The 17,030-nt window shown below is 41.6% G+C and overlaps 1 protein-coding gene across 1 annotated transcript in view; it reads left to right on the top strand.

The window, feature by feature from the left end:
- Positions 1-17,030, top strand: part of LOC126411093 (clustered mitochondria protein homolog) — a 369,115-nt gene that overhangs the window by 236,638 nt on the left and 115,447 nt on the right. Inside the window, exons 2-3 of the mRNA XM_050081339.1 lie at positions 15,503-16,155; positions 16,291-16,509. Coding sequence (XP_049937296.1) covers positions 15,503-16,155; positions 16,291-16,509 — 872 coding nt within the window. The remainder of the gene's footprint in view (positions 1-15,502; positions 16,156-16,290; positions 16,510-17,030) is intronic.

Genomic DNA, 17,030 nt, shown 5'->3' with positions numbered 1-17,030 from the left:
TGTGTAGGAATGTGGTACGAACGCCACAAGGTGGCATCCCATGCATCGAGACTTAATTGTAGCATCGTAGTAGCATTCCTTAAAGCCACACCAAAATTCACTGTCTTCAAATCGCTTATTAAGAACCACTATCTACAGCGAAGAAATTCGCAGGGAACATACAGAGAGCTTTAGAAGAGAGAGGTAAGCAAGCCTTCACAGATTTTCTAGGGAAGAATGAAGTGTAATTTGCTAGTATTTACCTTTGCGGTTAATTCAACATACAACCTTCCGCAAACGAGGAGCGTCGTTAGTGTACCCGTCGCGGCTGGAACGCCTTCTTATCTTAAAGAGGAGAAACGCTACAATATTCTGTTCGATGAAAGCTGGCAAGTTTTCGCAAATTTCTTAATTTCTGGCTAATTAGACATTTATTCAAACAAATTACAGATTTACCCATACAATCAATAGGATACATCTTGGGTGCCGACTGTTGGAGTCTAGGCAGTTAGTACATATAACATCACAACTCGGAGCACCAGAAGACAACAACTATGTCGGTTGTCGAAGTGTTGGTCGGCCGGCCGTCGGAAGTGTTGTGCATAAAATGGAAACATCAGTTCGGCGGTATAGTAGCCGGAAGCATCAAGCCAACAAAACCTGGGAGATCACAGTAAATTTAATGACGTTGCCAGCAAGTCATTGCTGTTTTTCGCGAACGTATTTTCCGAAATCACTTTGTGTGCTTGCACCGCGAGGTTTCTAACGCGCGCAACGTCGAACTTAAATGTGGCTATGTACCGTCACATGTTCCAGTTTCCGGTACGGCCTAGTCTGTGGTTCGCTTTGTCGAATAGTAGTTCTGATAACTAGGTTTAAAGGTAGCTTCTGACGGCAAGAAATAAAAGTTTGCCATTCGAGAAAAGTGATTCGGCTGTTATACCATTCCACTAGGAGGTATTAAAATATAGGTAAATGCAACCGAAGCTTTCTACTTCAGAAAAGTGAAATCAAATTATTATACTACAAACTGTTTATAACTGAGAGCAATCACCATTCTATACCAGTTTCCCAAGACTTCAGAGACTTAGTCATAGGTGTCCCTCTGTAGTTTAGTAAGTTAAGGAACACTAAAAATTTCACAAGGTGGGATAATAGACACACTGTGCTTTTGACGTGTAACTTCCAATTTAGGGAGGTAAGAGCTGCTTTTGCTGGCATTTCTACTTCTGTACTTGATTCCATAGAATCGGAGTGGAACCTTTTAAACTAGGGTGACCAAATTATTTTTGGTGAAAACCGGGACACATTCACCCGGGTGCCAACGGACACCTCATTCCACATGTACCCAGGTTTCTTAATTTTAAATATTAATGTTTTGTTGATACATTTTGTGAACCCGATTATTATAACTAATAAGAGGATACAAAAGATTGATATAATCTAGATTATCTGTATAATTAATTATCTTTAATAAACGTATACAGTAATAAAGAAATGTATTACGATTTTACAAAATTTTACAGCCATTCAACTTTTAATCAATTAATATTAGCATTACTGAGCACTTGTAGATGGAATTGACTGTCCTTGGAGAAAAGCGTATTTTTCACTGCCTCCAGCCTTCTTGACCATGTCTTTGTTCTTTGAGAAAGTGATAAAACTCGGCACAATCCATTTTGTAGTTGTTCAGGATCTGCAGGATTGCTTCAATAGAGTCCACCTCCATTCTGTTTCTTTCATCAGTCCACTGGATATTCATGAACGAAAATATTCTTTCCACATTGGCATTATGGGCTGGGATTGCAAATAAATACCTTGCAAACAGTCACAGCTTTTAAAAAAACTCATCCACTTCTCATGACATTCCAATGGTGCTTTTTCTTTTCCACTTGTGAAGACTTTCTTCAACAAAATTTGTCACTATGCCGAACTGATCAAAGAGAATGGAATCATCGATTTCAATCTCTTTACTCTTCAAATAAGAAACAGTCTCTTCAACACTTTCCCATTTTGGCACTCTCTTCAGTAACATCCAATCAAACACCGGCGATGAGGGTAAATATGAGAAAAAACTATTGCAGTTTGTCTGACAAAACATCAACTACTACACTGTTCTGACAATGAGTGTGTAAGTGGCCGGACGGTTTCATAACTCTGTTACAATAATACAACTTACTACATGTTGGCCAAAGTACCGCTCAAAGTAAATTATTGCCTGAGTGTATCAATACTGATACTGTGATTACTAGTATGGGACAATGTTTTAGACAAATAAGCTAAAATATATTAATTTCTTGTGTTTTATTTCCTTTAATATAGCGAAATCTCAAAAATTTGAGAAAGTTTCACGAAATGTATTTACAAACTGAATTCCGGGACTTTCGAGCGTCCCGAAACAAATTTTCAGGACACCGGACACACAGGGATGAAAACCGGGGCAATCCCGGTTTTCCGGGACGTTTGGTCACCCTATTTTAAACAGTACGTATGTGCTTGTTCGTCTTCTTTCTCTCTGATCAGCGTGCCATCTCGATATTACAGCCATCGTCTGCTACTTTGTGGTAAAGCTAATATCATAAAAGTGCACTACTTTACGTAAGTATGAATTTTATTTACCCACGGTCTCACAACCCCTACGCATTCCACAATAAATTACGTGCATTTTTACTCTTACCTAGTTTCTGAAGACAGAAATATATAGTTCGAAGTGCCTCTACGGTCTTCGCTGAGGTCGCCGTTACTCATGTTGTGACGACGTTCCGTAATTTTGCTTGTGCTCAATAGGAATGTTAGGCTCGACGGCCACCTTTGCCATATTCACGAGGAGTTAGTACTTTCTAAAGGACAGTGCGAATATGCGCAAATTAGCCTTTTCAGTCTGACCATAGAGTAGGAATAGCTGTGAAATGCGCATAATGTACCGCGCATGGCGTCGAAATCGAACCGAAATGTTATAATGCTCAAATGGTTCAAATGGCTCTGAGCACTATGGGACTTAACATCTATGGTCATCAGTCCCCTAGAACTTAGAACTACTTAAACCTAACTAACCCAAGGACAGCACACAACACCCAGCCATCACGAGGCAGAAAAAATCCCTGACCCCGCCGGGAATCGAACCCGGGAACCCGGGCGTGAGAAGCGAGAACGCTACCGCACGACCACGAGATGCGGGCTATTATAATGCTGTGTCACATTTTACGCTAAGGCCGAAACTTTCATATTAAATTTGTTTGCTATTTTTATACAATGTAAGTTTGCTCTATTCTTGTACATGTATTTGTAAGTAACAGCAATGGTGAATAGCTGAGTTACTGGTGCAAGTAGAAATACGTATGTTTTTAATTTATTGACTTTTTGGGAAGTGCCCCACACAGCCGTCTGAATAGTGGAAAATTTGTGACAAGTTCCTGTGGGACCAAACTGCTGAGTTCATCGGTCCCTAGGCTTACATACTACTTAATCTAACTTAAATTAACTTACGCTAAGGACAAGACATACACCCATGCCTGGGGAGGAGTCGAACCTGTGACGGGAGGGAGCCGCGCGAACTGTGGTGAGGCGCATAAGACTGCGCTGTCTGAATAGTGGAATGTCAGTTGTGACAATTCGAAAGAAAGGATAACACACTACCCAGTCCCCGAGTGGAGACAATCTCTGGCCCGGCCGGAAATCGAAACACGGCGTTTACGGTTAGCAATCCCACCGCGCTGACCTCGCAGCTGTTCAGGCCGCCGAAAAATACGAGCATTGGAATTTTAACACTGAAAACTATTTATTTACATCTTATACAAAACAGATATGTTTTTTAAGTCTTACTGTCTTTCAAAGTAGTCACCACTAATATGTGTAACCCTTTGCCAGCGATGTAGAAATAGTATGATCCCCCAGTATTGCCAGTTATGTTGATAGTTAAAGTGGAGCGATCCATTGCCCGACGAATCTCTAACAATTCTGGAGCGAATGCTATGAAATGCGTCCTTCGACTTAGGTATCAAGTTGAAGTCACAAGGGGGTAAGTTCAGAGAATGTCGGAGGTGGTACAGCACATCCCAGCCCCATTGATCCAACAAATTAGTCACAACCTGCTCCATATGCGCCCGAGCATTTTCTTGTAAAATGATTGGCGGGCCCTGCAGAAAATGTCGCCGCTTCTTTCTCTGAGTCGTTCGTTTTTGTAACACAGCCCGCGACCAGCTAAGAGAAAGAAGCGGCGACATTTTCTGTACGACTCGCCAATCAACGTTCGGGCGCTTATGACGCAGGCTGTGACTGATTTGTTCGCGATGAGGCTGGGAAGTGCTGTATCACCCACCACGCTGGCTTAAGCCCGTGTGACTTTGATTCTTAAATTGGAGGAAGCATTTCATAGCATTCGCTTGAGAACTGTTCCAGAGACTCGTCAGGCAATAGACCGCTCCACTCAAACAATCAATGCAACCGACGCTGCTAAGAGTATCTATGACTTCAACATCGCTGGCAGTGAGTTATATACAATGCTGGTGGCTGCTTTGAAGAACTGTAAAACTTCGAGACGTGTATCTATTTTGTATACATTGTAAATAATTAGTTGCACTGTTAAAATTCCAACCCTCGCACAATAGTCACCTGACTTTGGAGGTAATGTTCATTGGCGACGAAATTTCTTTTTGCTCATCTGGTTACTACATATAGATTCCTACTCTACAGTCGTACTCTTGAAGATCTCATGCTTCGTGTAAAGTGTTAATGAGCGCAAATAAAAGGAATCAGCTCTACGGCAGTGCCATATCTATGGTAGGCAATGAAAACCTCGTAACCCCATGTCTCTGTGAAAACTCATAAGTCCAGTAACCTGTAACTCAATAATCAGAGGTTTGAAAATGTATGGATTTTTCTAATTTGTCAATAACTAAGCTTCTACTATACAGCTACACATTTAGCAACTTCCAATATCATTTTATTTTTTTAAAAACTGTTTTTGCTTCACGTGCAAAACTAACAAAATGGAATTACGAGGTTTTAGTGCCTGCCACTGATGTAACAATTCCTTGCTCGAAAAACATGACGAGGTTGAGAATACAGTATATTAGTTATACACGGTGTCCGTTAAAGAAGGTCCAAGTTTCACTGGTATTATACTTTAATTGTCCGCCACCGTTTGAGCGGTCAGCATGGCTGGCTGCTGTGTGTGTGTGTGTGTGTGTGTGTGTGTGTGTGTGCCTCTTCGTCATAATTCTAACATCATCGACTCGCAAGTCGCTGAAGTGGGATTCAATAAAAAAGACTTGCGCCAAGTGCCCGAACTACTTGCCGGCACACCGAGCGAGGTGGCGCAGTGGTTAGACACTGGACTCGCATTCGGAAGGACGACGGTTCAATCCCGCGTCTGGCCATCCTGATTTAGGTTTTCCGTGATTTCCCTAAATCACTCCAGGCAAATGCCGGGATGGTTCCTCTGAAAGGGCACGGCCGACTTCCTTCCCCATCCTTCCCTAATCCGATGAGACCGATGACCACGCTGTCTGGTCTCCTTCCCCAAACCAACCAACCAACTACTTGCCGGCACGGTAGCTCAGCGTGTTCGGTCGAAGAGCTGGTTGGCCTTTGCAATAAAAAACTGAGTGAAAGGATCAACAAAGAACTTGAAGGGATGTCATGTGACGTCCGCGACCAAACACAACGGTCAACAACGAACAAAATGAAAAAAGCGTGTTCGGTCAGAGGACTGCTCGCCCTATGAAAAAAAAAAAAAAAACCTGACGAAAGGAATCAACGATCAACTTGAACGGGTGCCTTGTGACGTCCGCCTAGACCAAACGCAACGAACAATACCGAACAAAATGAAGAGAAAAAAAAACTCCCGGAACGGGGTCTCCCGGCCAATAAAGCCATCTCTCGTGTTATTTCATTTTACTGACATGCGATCGTAGCCGCGTTACACAGCTAGTTAAATTACAATAAACGGAACGCACGTTGAACGGAAACTACGGATTCACTCGTAGCAAACCACACTGAGTGTGTGGCGCTGCAAGAGGAAGAAACACGAAGCAGTAGTCGCGCATGCGTTTACCGAAAACTGCCCGAGTTACTTTTTGAATGTGACCTTGGGCCAGTACTCTGCCATGGTTTACAGTTGATACTGTTAAAATTTATAACTGGGACATTATTTCATGGACACCCTTGTATCATTGCAGGTTGCAGTATTTCTAGTAGAATCGCGAGGTGAGCTGGCGAAGCATCGCGTCCGCGAATGTCTCCGTTTGTCACGGAGCGCGTCAGTGGGGCAGCGGGGGCCCGCCTGTTGCGTCAGAGCCAGTGTTTCGACTCGCACTGCGCTCCGCTGCGTTAATTGACTCCGGCCGGTGCTGGACGGTGTACGGCACCGCGCGGCCCAGGAAGTGCCGGGCACCACACACTGCCGAGCACGTTCTCACTCCATTTGACCGGTCTCCAAATCCGGTTTTGCGCAAACAGATTGCTCAAGGTCCTGTCGCAAATATCGACACTGAAATAAGAGTTTCGTTTCGGTTTTTAGCTTACACACACGGTATTGTCATGTAAACACCGCATTTCAGTCGTATTGGGTTATGTTGCTTTCGTCTACATCTACATGTACACTCGGCTAGAGAGCATAGACGTAGAGAGAAGGCATTGGTGAAATTCGCACCAGACTGGTTGGCTGATAAGCTCCGCCGCCATTTTTTTCGTCACACGTCTCAATCGATTCGTATGTTCTCAGTATTTTCCGGAACTGAAGTATTGTTTTGAAGACTTTCGGAAAATTGTTTCAAACTATGGCACACCATTAATAAAATATTCTCGCGTTTCAATCCGCCCATGAGCTTTCGGCAGATCTCTGCCAGTGTCAGGTGGTTGACTCATCTGAATGCTGCTTCCTTGCTTATACAGCCGCAGTGACGTCACTGGTGCCCAGTCCTGCCTCCTTCAACTCCCCAATCACAGATCCCAGGCCTTACTCAGGTGCAATCCACCATCTTTATTGAGGGTGTTGTCCGCTGTTTTGATCTGTATTGCCTCATTTACTACGCTATACCAGAAGCCGTGGGTCCGTTTATTAATAGTAGTATCGTCGAATGCAGTTCGGTGTCCGTTTTCCTGTGCATGCTCCGCCCCAGGTGATTTTTCTGGATAGCGTGGGCGGAAACACCTTTTATGTTCTTTGCGGTGCTGTTCAATAGTGCGGACAGTCTGACCGTCATACAGGTACCTTTCCTTCCCCATCCTCCCCTAATCCGAGATTGTGCTCCATTCCTAATGACCTCGTTGTCGATGGGACGTTAACACCAATCTCCTCCTCCTCGTCTTCTACATAATGTGTAAATTCCTACTACAACCACCATTATATTGTTAAAGGCTGTTGTACACTATCAGTAGCTAGCTGCAAAACATTCCCTGGACACCTTGACACATTCGGGAGCATTATAGTGACTCTCAGGTTTCCACACCAGATCGCTTTCCACTTATTCTCACAACGTGCGTGATTTGGGTGGGTGCAATAAAAGGTGTGGACAAACTGTTTAGCTTGTAGTACGATCACCTAAAGAGACTGGCTATGTTACATTTGTCCGTCCAGTTCTAGAATATTGCTGCGCGGTATGAGATCCTTACCAGATCGGACTGACTGAGGATGTCGAAAAGCAACTCGTTTCATTTTATCGCGAAAAAGAGTGAGTTTGTCACAAATATGATCCTTGAGTTGGGAAGGCGGTCATTAAAACAAAGGTGTTCCTCGTTGTGACGGAATCTTTTCACGATATTTTAGTCACCAAATTATTCTGGTGATTCCCACATACACTGGGAGAAATGACCGTCATAAAATCAGAGCTCGCGCGTAAAGCTTTAGATGTTCATTTTTCTCACAGTGGAGGAATAGTCTGAAAGTTGTTCGATCAACACTCTGCCAAGCGCTTGAGTGTTAAATACATAGCAGTCACGTAAACGTACATACATTCGTACTGCAGTCTTGCGGAAGCTGAGCAAACTCGGTGGCCCGTTGGGTGTCTGTTCCTATTAGGAATTTGATTGCCCCCTTCTATAAAATCTTTGCAGTTTTCCCATGGAGTGACTATACACACTGCCGCCTGGCGCCATCGAGAGGAAAGCACAGTGCGCGGAGGTGGGGTGCGCGGAACAGGAACACGACCAAGGACAGTGGCGCGGTTGACTGCTGGCCGCCCAAGCGGACGCTCGGCCACCACTCACTGAAGCGGTTTCTGTTGCGACATTTTTCAGAATTTCTGCTGTGTAATGCCAGAAAGTGGGGCGCAGTAGTCAACCTGCTGTCTGTGGTAGGACAATAGATTAAGAGGCAGATAGGAAGACAAAACTTGCAGTTACTTGTCGAAAGTAGATTTTATTATAGAGAGATTATAATCGAGATATTTGCCTAAGATTTCTAGGGTATTCAGGTTTGGCAGTCCAAAGTTCCCTGGCGCAGTTTTTTGTTGTATGTGTTCGTTTGTCCTTACTATAAAGTATCTGGCAGATGGAGGTTCCTCGACGTAGTTTCTGCACAATTCAGTTGCAAATGAAAGTTTTTGCGTTAACACTTCATTTATTAGTGATTAAAGTTCGGTTAGGATTTACAATTTTATCAAAAATTCCGCAAGTTGTAAGTTATTGTTGCCCATGAAAACTCCTTTGTTACCGTTGTTCGTGACTACTCCGTGCCATGCCCTGTCATTGCGGAATGACATCAAGTATATGAGAAATATTCGCTGGAACACGTATTGAACTGTTATCAGGGTGTAAATGCCAATAGACTTCAATAACAATAATACATCGTGTTAAAAACTAGACACTCCTTGTTGTTACTGTTGTCGTTGTTGTGGTCTTCAGTCCCGAGACTGGTTTGATGCAGCTCTCCATGCTACTCTATCCTGTGCAAGCTTCTTAATCTCCCAGTACCTGCTGCAGCCTACATCCTTCTGAATCTGCTTAGTGTATTCATCTCTTGGTCTCCCTCTGCGATTTTTACCCTCCACGCTGCCCTCCAATACTAAATTGGTGATCCCTCGATGTCTCAGAACGTGTCCTATCAACCGATCCCTTCTTCTAGTCAAGTTGTGCCACAAACTCTCTTCTCCCCAATTCAATACCTCCTCATTAGTTATGTGATCTACCCATCTAATCTTCAGCATTCTTCTATAGCACCACATTTCGAAAGCTTCTATTCTCTTCTTGTCCAAACTATTTATCGTCCATGTTTCACTTCCATACATGGCTACACTCCATACAAATACTTTCAGAAACAACTTCCTGACATTTAAATCTATACTCGATGTTAACAAATTTTTCTTATTCAGAAACGCTTTCCGTGCCATTGCCAGTCTACATTTTATATCCTCTCTACTTCGACCATCATCAGTTATTTTGCTCCCCAAATAGCAAAACTCCTTTACTACTTTAAGTGTCTCATTTCCTAATCTAATTACACTATTGCAATCGGTGGCTGAAAGCATGGGACTGGTAACACATTATCAACTTTGCAGTGAAATTAGTGGAAAACAACCGAAGCCTGGGTAATTAATGTTTATCTGCATAATATATGTACTCAGATATGGATCCGTACTCACATATGGCTACGTATTTATATTTTTACATTAAAAAATTTGCGTGGTTTAACACCTGTGACAAAATTATCACGCTTGCGATAGTCAATGGTCCTCGCTATCACTCAATGGGAAAAAAACCTGGAATCAAAGAACCTAGGGTTGCCAAAGAAGATAGCAGAGATCCGCTGGCATTCAGAGCAACACACATTACAACAATGCAATATGCTTCATATTTCCTTCCGCGACTCCACAACTGTTTCCTAAGCAGATTCTCAGGGTGATTTGTAACAAAACGACAAAATCTACTTCTGCTAAACTCCCCCTAGCCTTGGGTCTTTTAGAATTCTTTGAAAGTTACCGGACATTCCCTGCAAATTCAATAAATCTCGATTTTACCTGACAACTCGCCAACCTTTCGAGAAGGTTTCGTTATGCCTTTACGACGAGAGTGAGGTCGAGAAGTGTTGTGCAAAGAATCGTAAACATTCGTTAATCTTATAGGGGATCCTTATCAATTTCTGAAGTAGCTCTTGAATAAACATGACATGTGGTTAAAGCAGCCACATACCACTAATTGTCTCGATTGTGCCACTCAACTAACTTCATACCTGTACATCGTCGACCCGTACCACGCACCTCTTGACAACAGCCCATGGCTCATTTCTACTTGTACAAGTTTCTTCACGAGAAACACAGCTTTCATTCGTTGCCATTAAAATGTGCAGAATCGTCCAGTTTCTTTTTTCTAACTAAACTTCGCTATTGGTACCACAGACGCCTTATCAAGATTATGATGTTAACTGGTCCCACGCTTGAAATGTAGAAACATTATGTTTTCGAAAAGCAGACATGGAACAGGCTGACCAATTTTACGGTTCTCTTGTGCTGTGTTCATATTGCAACGGATTTATCTAAAACAATAGCAGTTTTTTTTAAATAAATGATCCGGAAATTAATTCTACCCGTACATAAAGAGTTGTGGAAGGTATTAGGGTGAAATTTTATTACACAGAAGTAATTACAATGAAATAAAGGTGGCGACAAGTGAGTGTCCTGTACCCTATAGTAAAGTTTATTGTGAAGCTCTAACAAGAGAGAAGTATACTTTATGGATCTCCTAATTACGTAAAATGAAACTAACGGGAGGTATAAAACCAACAAATGTGATCGTAAATGCTAAGTATTGTTATCCCTGAAGGTACAAGACACCACCCTCTTCAAATCTATGATATACGTAGTTTTGAAATTACCGTTGGATGAGATTGAGAAAGAACTTCAGGTAATCATGCAGATACGTAGTGCAAACGGATGCAGTAGTGGTAGTGACAGTGGCAAGATTTAGAAGAAAATCAAGCGCAGAAAGGTGGGAGCAGCTAGAAGAAAAGGGAAAAAAAAATCTTCGTAGCCGAACTCAAATTCTCCCCCACCACAGACAGACAAACAACCTATCAGTTCATTATCAGTTTGTAAAATGGTGGAATTGATGGATACTGGCTAGTAACAAGTGCATCAGAACCATTTTTCTCGAAATCTAAAATGTTTCGTCATTCACCGTGAAACTACCCCCCCCCCCCCCCCCCCCACACACACACACACACACACACACACACACACACACACACACTCTCTCTCTCTCTCTCTCTCTCTCTCTCTCTCTCTCTCACATCTTTGGTACACTCTTGTCGAGAAATACGGAGTTCAACTAAATCCGTGGATTTGTTTCGAGAGCCGTAACTTTATAGTGTGACCGCGTACAACATTTCAATACAGGATCTATTTTAGATTAGGAGGAAACCGAAAAGGTAATAAGTATGTTCATATCAGTAACGTATACAACTTGTAATGATAGCGCTCTCTCTCTCTCTCTCTCTCCCTCCCTCCCTCCCTCTCCCCCTCCCCCTCCCTCCCTTGCTTCCAAATGTGAAAAAATTTGTTAACTAGCATCTATTTTATAACACACAAAGCACCCAGCGAGTATTCGGAGAATCTGTAATGCGTTTCGAGGAACAGCAACAGCAATATCTTTGGCTTTGGTAAATCGGTTTAAAATCAAACAGGCGGATACTGAGCTAGAAGAAAGCACGTAAGACGACAACCAGTATCTATAGTATTCTATACCCAAGTATCACTCTCCACTGCTTTCACAATAACGTGCGGGCCCGGGGATGCGTCACTCTGTCCTACGTAACATGTAGTTTTATGTCACCTAACACATAAATGAGTGCTTCAAATTAACAATAAAAGTTCTTTACTGATAAATCACTTCTGTAGCTGACTCACGAGAAAAGGATTAGTAGTGGCGAACATTTATTACTTTGCATCAGAGAATGACAACCATAGTGAAGACCACATCGATATATATCTCCAAATTATGTTGCAGAGTCATTGTGATCGTTGCAAAGCTGTTAGAGAACGGCGTGGAAAAGACCAGTTGGCCAGCTGCCAGCCATTCAGCACACGTACATACTGCTGACGTTTCAGTCTCTACAAATTTTAGAAATGAGGAAGTTCATCTTCTTCGGACATTTACGTCATTCACTCGTGCAGCATAAATTTCTGTTCGGGGCTCAATCCCTCGTCAGTAACTACTATCATAGGTAATGGTTCTGTGAACTTCTTTCCGTGCCCAAATGAGTAGGGCTGGCTGTTGTAGAATCTTTGTTTCTGTTATTACTGCTATTATTATTATTTACTTTATCAGTGAAACCTTAACGAGATGGGAAGGATACAAGCGGGGGAGGGGGGACGACGTATTTGAAATTGTTGTTGTTAGATGTTCTTGTACATTTGCTGCTCTGCAGCTTGGAGAAATTGTAAATATATTATATTAATATCACATATTTGCGATTAGATGTTAGATTTCTGATTTGCCGTGTAACTATAAGAAATACAATGAAAATTGTAGTCTATATATCTATCTATTTTTATATCGTATGTAAAAAGGGCAGAGACGGTAACTACTCAGTATGTACTGACCTTTAGACTAAATTACCGGGAAAAGTGGATTAATTACGAAGACAATGAAAACTGATGGGAAAATTCGATTAAAATTTTACAATTGGAATTCTACGGACTTGAAGGCTTTAATTAAGATAAAAAACATACACGTTCTATGTATAGAGGCTATAACGTACCGAAATTAGTCTCGTACCATAGTAACAGAAATTAAACTTTTTAACTGTTAACGAAGGAAATATAAAGCCAGGAAAGAAAAAAGTAAGAAGGTAGTGTTGTAGAGAAGTTCAGAGTAAGCAGGTAGCGACGTGAAACCAAACTTTCTTGGATAATCAACAAATGACCATTGCTCACCTGGCACGCTTTGTTGGTGATACTTGTGGTTTGTCTTTGTTATGGTTTGTGTATCCACCATTGAGATGGAGCGTTTGCTCTACGTTGAAAATTTTGATAAATGTCTCGCCAAGCATTTTAGATGAAGACTTTTGCACTGGGGCCGGATTTCTAGAACTTGGACTGCGTACTCGATTTGGTGACCATAGTGCGTGCCGGGGAATGCTGCTGATAGTGTTGGAGGCCCCCTCCCTCCCCGCCTCACCCGTCACCAGCACCAAACCGCCTTTTCACAGTTTTATCTCGGCCCGTGTTATACAACCGATAACCGACGCTCTGCGACAGGTGCGTCCCCACGTTTAAGTGGCGCCCTCCGCTTCTCTACACCATTCTCAGCGATAGCGCAGAAGACGTGAAAACCTTCTAAAAGGTTCTTGACTACTGCATCCTGTCGCTGTTACGGAGAATTCCATGGTCTCCTTCATTGCGCGTTCGTCTACCATTTGTCATCCTTACTGTGGTAGATTTCTGTTGTCCTGAAATTTTTAACCCCAGTTTGCGCTGTTAACCTTCAACCGCGAAAATTTCGTTGTTCTGCACACCGGTAACGCTGCATATCCCCCAACCCCCTCCCCCTTTGATGATTTAGCCAACTTGCTATTCACTTCATTTTACCCTCTACAATGCACATCAGAAACCTATAATAGGAGTTCGACGTGATCATTGTTATGCTCTAAAGATCAATTATGTAAATCTAATGAACTGATAAACTACAGGAGCTGTTAATTTTAGGGAGTGTCATATTAAAGTTGATAGAGAAGTTTCAGTCTTAGTTTACTACAATTCAGCAATGATATACCAAGCACTTTTATTGCTCATGGGGTCAGATACAACAAAATATTTTTGAGCACCCTAGTTAATGTACATGTCTTTATGTTGGTTTGTAGTTAATCACTGTCATTTGTATTGTTCGAAATACAAGGTGTCAGCAAAGTTCAGTGAACAGTCCTAGAAAATAAAGGGAAACGAGTTACAAACAAAATACCTATACTGGTCTTCAAAGTAATCATCGACAGGTACTATATTCTTCTGACATCAGTTTTAAAGCTGGCAGAATGAGATTTTCATTCTGAAGCAAAGTGTGTGCTGATATGAAACTTCCTGGCAGATTAAAACTGTGTGCCGGACCGAGACTCGAACTCGGGACCTTTGCCTTTCATGGGCAAGTGCTCTACCAACTGAGCTACCCAAGCACGACTCGTGCCCTGTCCTCACAGCTGTACTTCTGCCAGTACCTCGTCTCCTACCTTCCAAACTTTACAGAAGCTTTCTTCTCACGAGAGCTTCTGTAAGGTTTGGAAGGTAGGAGACGAGGTACTGGCAGAAGTACGGCTGTGAGGCATCCAATGTGTCCAGATATTTTGTCAACCCTGTGCTGCACCTCATGTGTGTTGCTAAGACATAAAGTGGCAGCTGTACAGCCAGTTCCCAATTCTGCTTTCAGCCTAGAGATATGCAAACTACCATAGTCTGCCACTCACCTTAGAGTAAGCGCAAACTATTTGGATGATGCACATTGGAAAACACAGTAATATTGTGATTGCCAGAGGATTCCAACATCACTAAAGGTGTTGCAGCTTATTCCACTGGTGCTCCAATATTGGCACGGCATTGAAGGCTTTCAACAGTGGTCAGTGTAACTTCTAGCTTGGGTCTGCACACAACAGGCACAGTCCCTATGTATTTCTTGATGTTGAAAATACTTTATGATCATGAATAAATTTGCTGACCACTCAGAAACTAATTGAGAAAGAGGAAACAACTCTACAAATTTAACTTGCACTACACAGATAAGTAAACAGATGCTGTTTGCGTCTACTCAGAAGCATGTAAGCGTACCACTAAACTATGTATAGTCTGTGCACAAACTATGTTCTTCTTCTTCTTCTGCTGCTGCTGCTGCTGCACTTTGCTCTGCTCTCTGTCTGAAAATCTACTGCTACTCCAATTTGGTTAATCGACTTATTAGTAATTCATATTCTCTTCTGCTTTAACTTTAATTTTCTGGTGTTATTATGTGCCAGATATTCCGCAACAGCATTCTCAATCACGGACTTATAGTGTAATCATTCCGACAGAAATGTGATACGACTTCACTTTGTGCAGTACAGATACTAAGATTCATATGTACCAAAGCCTCTCTCGTAGCATTAAATGTATATAATTTTTCTGCTCTGAGTTTGTTTAAGCTCATCATTAAGGCAAACCGAAATGCAGCACTTTGCTATTCTAGAATTCTGATTAATGCTAATATTCTATCCCAATTAGGTTTTCTCTATTTTATTTCACTCACATTTTCATTATGATTTCAAAAATGATGAGTGTTAATATAAACTATATTCATTTCATGATTGCTTACTCAAGCATAAGAGCTACAAACTATAGCCATATTGTATGCACATACATATTGCAAATGACACGTATAGGTTCCTCTAGAATGTGCAGGGGGAAAGAATGATAGGGATTCATTTTCTCAGTTAAGTAACTAAAACTGATGGATGTTTCGCACCTGTGTTAGATCGTTAGTGTGTAAGAGTGCAAAATAAGTTAACTATCTTTTATTTGCTTTGTTGTGAACAGTCACTCAGTGTTATATATCATCTATCTAATTGCAGGTGCACAAGGAAATGTTGCCAATGGACCCCAGAGTTCTGGTAGCAAGATGAGAGAACAACAGCTGAACGGTGAAAGGGGACCAGAGCCTGTTCTCACCAATGGGCATGCTGAAGATGAGGAGCCTGAAAAATCTAAGGACAAACAGTCAGTGACCAAAAATGGGTTGCTGTCAGAGGAGCAACAAAAAGAGAAATTATCCAATGGACATCCATCAATTGATGAGACTATTAGTGGTAGGGTGTCAGAGACACACAGTGAAGAGAAAGACAAAGAGAAACTGAAAAATAATGATGAACAGGTGACCAAAGAGAAGGTGAAGGCTAACTGTGAAGAGAAGGAAAAGGATGATGTAGATAAATTCAGGCAGAAAGTAAAAGACAATGACGACGATAAAGATAATGAGAAGATGGAAAAAGATGAAGCTGCTAGAGAGAGAGAAAAAGATAAGAATAAAGATGAGGAACAAAGCAAAGAGAAATCAAAACCCAAGGACAAGGATAAAAGCAAAGAGAAAACAGTAACTGATAAGGAGAAGGAAAAAGAGCGAGATGACGAAAAGAAAGAAAAGGATGATGAAGAGAAGGAAAAGGATGATGATAACGAAAAGGACAAGGATAAAGACAAAGATGATCCAGAAGTTGTCTTTATACAGGTGAGTGGTTATTCAGGATATTCATAGTTCATTTGTTGTTGATTATGACAGTACTGTGACAAGAGGGGACTATTTATATCTGTAAATAAAATTCATAAAATTGTACGGCAGTGATAAATTGTTTATGTTTTACAGGACATGGGGTTCACAGTTAAGATTGCAAGTCCAGGCTCAGAGCCATTTGATATTCAGGTATCAAGTATGGAACTGGTTCAAGAGATTCACCAGCTACTCATGGACCGTGAGGATACATGCCACCGTACCTGCTTTTCCTTGCAACTGGATGGTAATGCACTGGACAATTTTGCTGAGCTGAAGAATGTTGAGGGTCTCAAAGAAGGGTCTGTTATTAGGGTGAGCATTTCATATTTTACATGTTCTTATTTCTTTATCAGTGGTCACTAGAATTATTTCATTGCATGACATTACTAAAATTTTATCTATGTAACTTTCCTTAATAGAACCAACTTTTGTCTTTTTTGTGTGATGTTGATCCTAAATAACCTTCTGTTCTTTGCAAATCACTCCACATGGTTCTGGTTGTTATTCTGTTGCTATACCAATGCAACACTGTTCAGTCTCTCTCCCTCCACCCTATACAGGGGCACCAACTTTAGCACACCAGTTTTGTATCCAAGTTTATAAAACTTTGAGATTGTACCAAACGAGACAGATTTTGCAACATCAAGCAGTAATATGTTGTACTGTGCTGAACTACTCATTTATGACAGTACTGTAATCTGTTGATAGTGCTTTTCCATAAAAATACATTGCAGTCAAGTTTATTTTGTGATCATTACGAGATAGAGAATGACATAAAGTGGAGCAAATTAAATATCTTCTTTGACCTAATGCACAAAGTGAGTAAAAATTGT

The sequence above is a fragment of the Schistocerca serialis genome, chromosome 1 (assembly GCF_023864345.2).
Source record: "Schistocerca serialis cubense isolate TAMUIC-IGC-003099 chromosome 1, iqSchSeri2.2, whole genome shotgun sequence".
Taxonomy (NCBI): domain Eukaryota; kingdom Metazoa; phylum Arthropoda; class Insecta; order Orthoptera; family Acrididae; genus Schistocerca; species Schistocerca serialis.
This window is presented reverse-complemented; position numbering and strand designations above follow the sequence as displayed.